Raw genomic sequence first — 10,797 nt, 5'->3', positions numbered from 1 at the left:
CTTTTGCCTTTTACCCCCAACCCAAGGCCCCTATATGACAACTCTTCTAGGATGAGGCTGGTGCCTTAGGCCAGACCATCAAAGAGCTCAGGACAGAGGTGAACTGTATGTTTCTCCTCAGATCCAAGTGGAAGTAGCTTCTTCTGTGCACAGCTCTGGCCATTTGTTCTGAGAAGGAGGCCCAGAGCCTGCCCCGGGGGGCACAACATCACGGCCACGGTTGGGTGACCTCTACCCTGCAAACATATGCAGCTTCTTCCTTTGTGGTTAGTAAGGGAGGTGGGGGAAAACACTGAAAGGACAGCCTTGTCATGTGAAAAGAACACATATTCCACTTTAATATACATAAGAAGTAACCTGTGATACATGAGAAAAAGTACCAGTAAGGCTGGGTCGTCTCAGGAGGAGGTTGTCAGAGGCTGACTCTACCCGCACCCCAAGACCCATTAATGGCCGAGCGAGGCCGGCAGAGTTAGGCGTTTTCTCTGCATTGGTGGTTTACAATCTTAACTCATTCTTCTAGCGAATGTTTCCTAATAAACCCAGCGCGTCGGCCTGCCCAGAAATGGCCCCTGGAAGCTTAACTTGCCCTCTCCCAAGCAGGACCACGCTCCCTGCTCCCAACTCCTTAGTCCTGTAGCTTTGGAACTCGGAGCCAGGCCAGCTTGGTCCTTCACTCTCTCTTGGTGAGGTGGTGGCCGAATCCCCGGGTCCTCCAGGCCGGTGGTTACAGGAGACCTGAGACAAGTACCTGAGTCGGACCCCGACGTGTTCTGTTCCTTGCAGGCCCAAGCAGCGTCCAAGGCGCCTCTCCTTCGGTGGAACCCGGGACAACCCAGGACCTAGCCATCGCCACAGTGTCACAGCCCCTCCTAGCTCTCCAGTCTCTGTCCCTGTCAACGGTCCTGGAATGAGGGGAACAGATGGCGGAAAAGGCTATGCATTTGCGCCACCCGGCTGCCCGCGGTGTCCTTCGCCTTGGTCCGCGACGCTGCCACTCTCCTGCTTGTCTCCACAGCCGTCGCGCCCACTGCGCTCGCGGCCCTCCACGCAGTGGTGCCGCTGCTGTTGTTGTTCAGGTTGGTGCACCCGCTGCCGCTCTCCATCTCCCATTCCTCGGCTCCCGACAGCTCCCGCAACCTCCAAGGCGCGTCGGGCCGCAGGTAGTGGCAGGCCCGGTGGCCGCTGTGGTCGCGGCGCGTAGCGTCAGCACCCAGGGCGCCCACCAGCACCTTGATGACCATGTCGTGGCCCTGAAGGGCCGCCAGGTGGAGGGGCGTGAGGCCGCCGCTGCCTGGGGCGCTCACGTCGAGCCGCAGCCCCCGGCGTAGGGCGAAGTCGTGTACCAGAATGAGCTCCTCGTGGCGCCCGTGCTTGGCCAGCCAGTGCAGAACCGAGTAGCCGGTGATCGGGTCGCCCCGCAGCAGCAGCTCCGGCTCAGCCTCCAGCAGCTCCCGCAGCACCTCATAGCGGCCCTCGGCGGCTGCCAGAATCCACGCGTGCTCCCGCGGTTCCAGGCACAGCCTGCTGCTGCCCGGCCCACTGGGCCCGCCCAGCTCCTCGGCGCGCTCCTCCGACAGCCACCCGGCAGGAGCCGCCCGCTGCAGCCCCAGCAGTTCCCGCAGCGCTCCCCGCCGGCGCCCTGAGCCCGCTGCAGAATGCATCAGCGTGCCTGGGAAGGGGGGCTCCCGGGAGGCGGCGGCTGCGGCTTTGCCCCAGTACCTGCCCAGGCTACCAGTGTCCGCTCTCGAGGGGCGGGGCTGCGGGGCGCACCGCAGGCTCTGCGAGGTCGGCGCGAGAGAGGCCGTGGGTGCCCGGTTCGCGGCCCCTCCGAGCTGGGCCATGGTCTTGAAGCTGCCGCCGCGGCCGTCCCAGTGTCCAGCGTTAGCTGCCCTTCCCGGGCCCCAACGGGAGAGGAACTGGCGCTGGCGTTGGGGAAGGAAGCTGCTTGAGCAATTGGGTTCGGAGGGAGGGAGCAAAGGAGAGGAGGAGGAGGAGGAGGAGGAGGGAGGGAGCTAGGGGAGGGCCCCCGCGCAGGCCTTGGGGGGCGTGGAGGGGTGTGAGCTCCAGCCAAGTCCCCAGGGCAAGCCCAGCTCCACTTCCCTGGGTACCGCCGCCTCTGCAGCTCCCCCGGGTCGCGGGCGGTCCCACCCCAAACGGCCAGGTGAGCTCGGCAGCCCCGCCTCCAGCACCGAAGGGCGGGCGCGGGGACTGGCTGGGAGCTCGCCTGCGGCCCTGGAAGCCGCGGTTCTCAGCATCCCAGCCGGGGCTAGAGTGTAGAGGCGCGAGGGCGCCCCTTCCGCAGCGGGCCGAGCTCGGCTTCCAGCCACGGTCTCCCAAAGCGCGGTCCTGGAGCTCCGAGGCTCTGGCTCCCCGCCCCCTTCCTTCGCCCTTCCCTCTTATCTCTTCAGGAGTCTCCCTGCACTTTGTCCCAGAGTTGCCATTGTCCCGCGCCTAGCATTCACGCAGGCAGCTCGACTGCCCCATGTGACTGGCTCGTCTGCCTGCCTTGCCCTTTGTGTGGCCTTGACCCTCGCCGCAGCACCCGGGGCTGCCCAGGATTCCAGCAGAGAAGCCCAAGACCAGGGTCCAGGCTGACGATCTTCCACGGAACTCAGGAGGGATATTCCCCTTCTGCACCGCCCTCTTTGCCCTGCTCTCCACCCTCTTCCCTCCCGTCAATTTTCCCAGGTTGGCTTGGAGAAGCAGCTACAGGTGAATCTGAGCCGGCGCCGCAGGAGCGCCCTGTTCTCTTTAGAGATGCATCCCTGCTCTCTCCCCAGGGCCCCGCTTTCTACAAATTCAAAGCTTAGGGGCTTTTAAAAAAAGGATATTTTTTTCTTTTTCACTCCTAATACCAGCGTACTCTTTGCTCTTCCCTTCCCTTAGTAAATAGTGGTTCTTGCCTCCACACCCCCAGCATCTTAAGGAGCTCAGTCAGTGAGCAACGGGGAGCCATAGAAGATTGATGAGCCGGGGAGAGACACAGCCATGATGGAGGTTGTGTTAAAAAGGTGATTTGGGAGGTGCAGAGGCAGGAAGTCGGAAGACTGTTCCAGCAGTCTAGGCCAAGGGGGATGGAGGCTCAGGCCAAATCAGCCCACTCCCTCGGGGCCACCTGTGGCAGCAGTGATAGAAGGTATCGGAAGCTTTTCTTCCTTGGCCCTCACGTATTTGGAACAAGTCCTAAATATCTAGAGCTTTCCTTCAGAACAGTTTATGCATTTGTAATTTGGTTTTGAACATTTACTATGTGCCAGGCACTGTGCTTGTTGCGTTATATATGTTAACTCTTTTAATCCTCCCAGTGACCTCAAGTGCTGGGAATCATTACTGTCCCCAGTTTGCAGAGAGGTTAGGCTACTTGCTCAAGGTCACCCAGCAGGAAGTGGCAGAGCAGGTCTGTGCGACACCATAGCCTTTGTTCTGGTACACAGGAACTGGCATTCAAGCCTGGCTTATCAACTGCAAATCACATACAAGCCCCAAATTCCAGCCAAAAGGATAGACTTGTAACGTGAGCGTATCTATACTTACACTCCTCTGCCTGGAAGAGCTTCTATGTAGTGAAGTTCTTTTCTTTCAAGGTTGCGCTTAGTTTCCACCTCTAGCAAGCCTCCTCTGATTATCCCAGCCCAAAGTGATCCCTCTCTTTCCCCAGCCCTGTGTTTCTGCTACTTCTTTGGCCCCAAGACTGCCTTGTGTTACATCTCTCTCCCCTTGCTCTCATATGCCAATTAAACTATAAACTCTTGGACAGCTATGTCATACTATCCTTGTGCACCTAGTAGTTATCCAAGAAATATTTGTTACCTTGTTCTGGTTTGGCAGGCTGGGAAAATGTGATTGTGTGTGTGTATGTTGGGGGCGGGGGACATGTATCCACAACCAGCACCTCAATGCCTGCTCCCACATCCCTGCTCCAGACTCCAATCTGCAGGACATCAAAAGCAACTCATAGATTTGGTCAATTCATTTTTCTTTAAAAGAGATTCAGTGGTTTATTCACTGAGTTGACTGGCCAAAGCCACCTCCTGGCCTTCGCTGACTTCTCAGAGACCAGGCCTAGGCCCAGAATGGGCCCCAAGCTTTCAGGCTTTCATTTTCAAAATGAATCCTGACTGACAAGCAGCTACTTCCGTTGCTCTGGAGACTCCTCTCCGCAACCCCAGATCTGTAAACACCAAACCGCACACATGCACACACACTTCCAGAATATGCAAACAGCTGCAGCAATATTTTTTTTAAGTCAAAATGCCAGCATGGAAAATGCAGGATGGAAGAATGCTTGGACTATTAATTTTCGTCACCACTAAGCAGGCAACTCTCTTCCCTATCAGCATGAATAATATCTGTTTCCAGTTCAAAGATTGCAAAGGCAGCCGCCTGACCAGTGCCACAGACCCATGATACATGTGCCCTTGCTTAACTCTGCTGCTAGAGACCAAAGCCACGGTGCCTCCCTAGCAACTTGTTTCATCTTTAATTAGCAAGTGCTTTCTACCCTAGGTCACCAGCTGCACACACCACTCCCCAGAACCGCAACACCCGTCTCTATTTTAGTAGAGAGGGTCTCAGGAATTTGATAGCAGGGAGTAGGGCAGAGGGAGTGGAAAACAGAAGGGATGGTACCCACCCACCTAAAATTAACATGCCAGTTATCTGAAACATCTGCTACCCCTCCAAGGGAGTGGGGCAAAAACCCCTCAAGCCCTGGGAAATGACTTCCCAAAAAGCTGGAGGTAGAGTAGATATTTGCATTGCAAATTGTAATAATACTGATGTCTTTTCCAAATAGCAGCCTCTCTAATATATTTGTGGGTTTATTTACTAGATCTTGGACTATTAGAACTAGAAGAGATCGGCTGGGCGCGGTGGCTCATGCCTGTAATCCCAATACTTTGGGAGGCCGAGGCAGGCTGATCATGAGTTCAGGAGATCGAGACCATCCTGGCTAACACGGTGAAACCCCGTCTCTACTAAAAAATACGAAAACTTAGCTGGCCGTGGTGGCGGGTAGTCCCAGCTACTCGGGAGGCTGAGGCAGGAGAATGGCGTGAACCTGGGAGGTGGAGCTTGCAGTGAGCTGAGATCACGCCACTGCACTGTAGTGTGGGTGACAGAGCGAGACTCCGTCTCAAAAAAAAAAAAAAAGAACTAGAAGAGATCTTAATGTTTCATTGGCCTTTATTTTCCAGATGAGGTTTAACTAACTCAGGGAGCGTGGCAGAAGGCAGAGGAACAGAGAAGCTGATGTGTTAGGCGTACACTGAAAATCTATCTTGATGAAGAGAGCAGCTCAGAAATCTTAGTGGATGTCAGTAGGAAATCATAGTTGATCTGCAAAAATTTAATTTACATGAAACTTCTCAGAAACATGCTCCTTGGGCGAAGCCAAATGCTGGTGTATCCTTGGGCTCTCAATGGAGTTTGCCCCGGGGGCTTATGGATTCAGAAAAATCCATGAGTGCAAAACAGTTGAGAAGCAGATGTGTGGAATATGGGAAGTAAAGTCCCTCAGGCGTCCATAACCCTCGGTCATGGAGGGAATGGGGAACATTCTTTTTTTTTCTTTCTTTCTTTTTTTTTGAGACGGAGTCCCATCTGTTGCCTAGGCTGGAGTGCAGTGTGGTGTGATCTCGGCTCACTGCAACCTCCGCCTCTCTGGTTCAAGTGATTCTCATGCCTCAGCCTCCTGAGTAGCTGGGATTACAGACGTGCACCACCATTCTCAGCTAAATTTTGTATTTTTAGTAGAGACGGGTTTTACCATGTTGGCCAGGCTGGTCTCGAACTCCTGGCCCCAAGTGATCCACCCACCTTGGCCTCCCACCACACCCAGTGGTGTGAGCCACCACACACGGCTGGAACATTCTTGAGGTTCCAGATATAGAATGTAAATTTCCTTTCCTCCAAAGACCTGTGCTGATATCATCATGATTCTCAATGAGAAACCCATGAAAGAGAGAGAGCTCCTTTCTCTCTGTTTGCATGTGAATGTGTGTGCAAGAATGGATGTTTGAGTGGTATGTATGTGTACCAGACATCACTGTCTGGTTGTGTGTATAATGCGTATGTGTCTGTGTGTATGTACTCTGCCAAACATCACTTTCCCCTTCCCAAATGTCAGACCTTTACATGAGATCTCATTTTGGATCCCTTTTCCTTAGACTATGGAACAAGTCATATTTGGTAAACACTTTAAAAATTATTTCCTAGTACTTTGGAATTACCCCCACCTTCCCACCCCCCTCCCCCGCCAATCCTGCAGTAAGACCTGATGTATCCAGTTAAAAAAAGAACTTACAATCTTATTTTGAGAGCTTGCTGAGCTTGGAAGAGTAGAAAGTGGTAGAACCAAGTTGACACCAGGGCTTCTAAAAATGACTAAGGAGAAAGGGGGTGGGCAGGGAGCAGGAAGAAATCTGTAGGCCTGAGTGGAAGCAGGAAACCTGCCTAAACTCAAGCTGGAATGGCTTAATTGGAGCCTGAGAGTCAAGCGTGGGCTTTGAAGTGTGATGAGAAAAAAATTTCCATTACACATTTTATTGATACTGAGATTAAAAGAATGCCACATCCTGTAAAAGACTTAAGGTATTACCATATGGAGACACATGAGGGCGCTCTGACCAACTAGCAACTGAGAAAAGTAGAAAGGCTGTGTCTGTTTCAACCTGTAGGCAACGAAAGAAGCATGGCAGGCCCTTTGTTTAATTTTTTTTTTTTAGGACAGGGTCTCGCTATGTTGCCCAGGCTGGTCTTGAACTCCTAGGGTCAAGCGATCCTCCCACCTCAGCCTCCCAAAGTGCTGGGATTACAGGCATGAGCTACCGCGCCCAGCAACAGGCCCTTTTGTTTTGTTTTGTTTTGTTTTGTTTTGAGACAGTCTCACTCTGTCACCCAGGCTGGAATGCAGTGGCACGATCTCGGCTCACTGCAACCTCTGCCTCCTAGGTTCAAGCGATTCTCTTGCCTCAGACTCCCGAGTAGCTGGGATTACAGGTGTGTACCACCACACCCAGCTAATTTTTGTATTTTTAGTAGAGATGGCATTCCCCTGTGTTGGCCAGGCTGGTCTTGAACTCCTGGCCTCAAGTGATCCACCCACCTCTGCCTCCCAAAGTGCTGGGGTTACAGGCACGAGCTACTGCGCCCAGCAATAAGCCCTTTGTTTATATGAATTCAGGCTTCTACCCTGGAGCAGGCCATTGGCCCTTAAGTAGTTGCTGGGAAGAAGGTACTAGCCCTAGGGGTGAGGGGGCTGGCCTCATCTTGAAAGGAATGTGAACCATCAGGAGAGAGGGGGAGGCCAGTGAGCAGTACAAAGTGGTTCCTTCCTTACTTTATCAGTTGGCTTCTGTCATACGTAAGGCTTGGAATAATAAACTCTTAGTTTTCAGAGTGCTTTCATATTTTTAATTATCTCTTGACCCAGACAGCAAGCTTGTGAGATACGTAGAGAAGACAGTATTTATATGCAATTGACACACAAGGCTGAGGGAGGTTAAGTGGCCTGCCCAGGGTCACACGTCTCGAAAGTGGTAGAGCAGGGTCCGTGCTCATGCCTCTGTTTGATGCTGCCATACTGTACATTTGGGTACGGCTGACAGGAACAGCTCTTAATAAAATTGTGCAGTGGGTAAATGTTGTCCTTGGTGCCTTCAGCCATCCATTTCTGACATCCAGGCATCCTGTACCCCAGATCACCTAACGTAGCACTCTGTAATAACAGTGATTACAGCTGCCTACTGTTCATTAAGCACTTAGGTGGCTGGTGACTTAGGTCCTGTGCCAAGCATTAAACATGCATTTTCATACATGAATGGTCACAGCAGAACTATTTACAATAGCCAAAAGGTGGAAACAGTCCCGATATCCATAGTATATCCATACCATGGAATGTTATTTGGCCATACAAAGGAATGAAATAGGCCAGGCACAGTGGCTCACGCCTGTAATCCCAGCACTTTGGGAGGCTGAGTCGGGCAGATCACCTAAGATCAGGAGTTCGAGACCAGCCTGGCCAACATGGTAAAACCCTGTCTTTACTAAAAAAAGAAAATACAAAAATTGCCAGATGCAGTGGCTCACACCGGTAATCCCAGCACTTTGGGATGCCGAGGTGGGTGGATCACCTGAGGTCAGGAGTTTGAGACCAGCCTGACCAATATGGTAAAACACCATCTCTACTAAAACTACAAAAATTATCCGGGCATGGTGGTGCGTGCCTGCAGTCCCAGCTATGCCGGAGGCTGAGACAGGAGAATTGCTTGAACCTGGGAGGTGAAGGTTGCAGTGAGCCAAGATTGTGCCACTGCACTCCAGCCTGGGCGACAGAACGAGACTCCATCTCAAAAACAACAACAACAAAAAATCCCAAAAATTAGCTGGGTGTCGTGGTGGGCGCCTGTAATCCCACTTACTTGGGAGGCTGAGTCATGAGAATCGCTTGAACCCTGGAGGCGGAGGTTGCAGTGAGCCAAGATTGCGCCACTGCCCTCCAGCCTGGGTGATAAAGCGAGACTCAGTCTCGGAAAAAAAAAAAAAGGCCGGGCGTGGTGGCTCACGCCTGTAATCCCAGCACTTTGGGAGGCCAAGGAGGGTGGATCACGAGGTCAGGAGATCAAGACCATCCTGGCTAACATGGTGAAACCCCGTCTCTACTAAAAATACAAAAAATTAGCTGGGCATAGTGGCGGGCACCTGTAGTCCCAGCTACTCCGGAGGCTGAAGCAGGAGAATGGCGTGAACCGGGGAGGCGGAGCTTGCAGTGGGCCGAGATCGCGCCACTGCACGCCAGCCTGGGCGACAGAGCAAGACTCTGTCTCAAAAAAAATAAATAAATAAAAAATAAGGAACGAAATAACTGACACATGCTACAACATGGAGGAATGTGAAAAATACTATGCTAAGTGAAAGAACCAGACACAAAAGACTCTTCTGATTCCTACAGGAGATGTCCAGACGAGGCAAATCCACACAAACAGAAAGTAGGTCAGTGGTTGTCAAGGCAGGCATGAGGGAAGAGGGAGAATAGAGAATGATTGCTAATGGGTATGGGTTTCTTTGGGGGTGTTGAAAATATTCTGGAATTAGATAGTGGTGATGAGAGGTGACAGCGTGCTGGCAGTCCTCAGAGCCCTCGCTTGCTCTCGGCGCCTCCTCTGCTTGGGTTCCCACTTTGGCGGCACTTGAGGAGCCCTTCCGCCCGCCGCTGCACTGAGGGAGCCCCTTTCTGGGCTGGCCAAGACTAGAACCAGGTCCCTCAGCTTGCAGGGAGGTGTGGAGGGAGAGGCGCGAGCAGGAACCGGGGCTGCGCGCAGCGCTTGCGGGCCAGCTGGAGTTCTGGGTGGGCGTGGGCTTGGCGGGCCCCGCACTCGGAGCAGCCGGCCGGCCCTGCCGGCCCCGGGCAATGAGGGACTTAGCACCCGGGCCAGTGGCTGCAGAGGGCGTACTGGGTCCCCCAGCAGTGCCGGCCCACCGGCGCTGTGCTGGATTTCTCGCTGGGCCTTAGCTGCCTTCCCGCGGGGCAGGGCTCGGGATGCAGCCCGCCATGCCTGAGCCTCCCACCCACTCCATGGGCTCCTGTGCGGCCCCAGCCTCCCCGACGAGCACCACCCCCTGCTCCACGGCGCCCAGTCCCATCGACCGCCCAAGGGCTGAGAAGTGCAAGCGCACGGCGCGGGACTGGCAGGCAGCTCCACCTGCGGCCCCGGTGCGGGATCCACCAGGTGAAGCCAGCTGGGCTCCTGAGTCTGGTGGGGACGTGGAGAGTCTTTATGTCTAGCTGAGGGATTGTAAATACACCAATCAGCACCCTGTGTTTAGCTCAAGGTTTGTGAGTGCACCAATCCACACTCTGTATCTAGCTGCTCTGGTGGGGCCTTGGAGAACCTTTATGTCTAGCTCAGGGATTGTAAATACACCAATCGGTACTCTGTATCTAGCTCAAGGTTTGTAAACACACCAATCAGCACCCTGTGTTTAGCTCAAGGTTTGTGAGTGCACCAATCGACACTCTGTATCTAGCTGCTCTGGTGGGGCCTTGGAGAACCTTTATGTCTAGCTCAGGGATTGTAAATACACCAATCGGCACTCTGTATCTAGCTCAAGGTTTGTAAACACACCAATCAGCATCCTGTGTTTAGCTCAAGGTTTGTGAACGCACCAATCGATACTCTGTATCTAGCTGCTCTGGTGGGGCCTTGGAGAACCTGTGTGTCAAAACTCTGTATCTAACTAATCTGATGGGGACGTGGAGAACCTTTGTATCTAGCTCAGGGATTGTAAACGCACCAATCAGCGCCCTGACCAAACAGGCCACTCCGCTCTACCAATCAGCAGGATGTGGGTGGGGCCAGATAAGAGAATAAAAGCAGGCTGCCCAAACTAGCATTGGCAACCCGCTCTGATCCCTTACCACACTGTGGAAGCTTTGTTCTTTCACTCTTTGTAATAAATCTTGCTAATACTTACTCTTTAGGTCCACGCTGGTTTTATGAGCTGTAACACTTACCGTGAAAATCTGCAGCTTCACGCCTGAGCCCAGTGAGACTACGAGCCCACTGGGAGGAATGAACAACTCCCCACGCGCTGCCGTAAGAGCTGTAACACTCACCGGGAAGGTCTGCAGCTTCACTCCTGAGCAAGTGAGACCATGAACCCACCAGAAGAAAAAAACTCCAAACACATCTGAACAGCAGAAGGGACAGACTCCAGACCCGCCACCTTAAGAGCTGTAACACTCACTGCGAGGGTCCGCGGCTTCCTTCTTGAAGTCAGTGAGACCAAAAACCC

At 53.3% G+C, this 10,797-nt stretch overlaps 1 protein-coding gene across 1 annotated transcript; it reads right to left on the bottom strand.

Moving 5' to 3' along the window:
• Nucleotides 1–306: 306 nt before the first annotated feature.
• On the bottom strand, nt 307–3,104 carry SOWAHD (sosondowah ankyrin repeat domain family member D). The gene has a single exon (XM_003846150.6). It carries the CDS (start codon nt 1,842–1,844, stop codon nt 897–899), a length of 948 nt encoding a protein of 315 aa, XP_003846198.2. The 5' UTR covers nt 1,845–3,104; the 3' UTR covers nt 307–896.
• Nucleotides 3,105–10,797: the final 7,693 nt, after the last annotated feature.

This window comes from Pan paniscus, chromosome X (genome assembly GCF_029289425.2).
Source record: "Pan paniscus chromosome X, NHGRI_mPanPan1-v2.0_pri, whole genome shotgun sequence".
Taxonomy (NCBI): Eukaryota; Metazoa; Chordata; class Mammalia; order Primates; family Hominidae; genus Pan; species Pan paniscus.
The sequence above is the reverse complement of the archived record's forward strand: the minus strand, read 5'-3'. Positions and strand labels throughout refer to the sequence as shown.

What these genes read in the sequence shown, in the direction of transcription:
- SOWAHD (XM_003846150.6), bottom strand. Translation starts at nt 1,844, where the DNA reads ATGGCCCAGCTCGGAGGGGCCGCGAACCGGGCACCCACGGCCTCTCTC.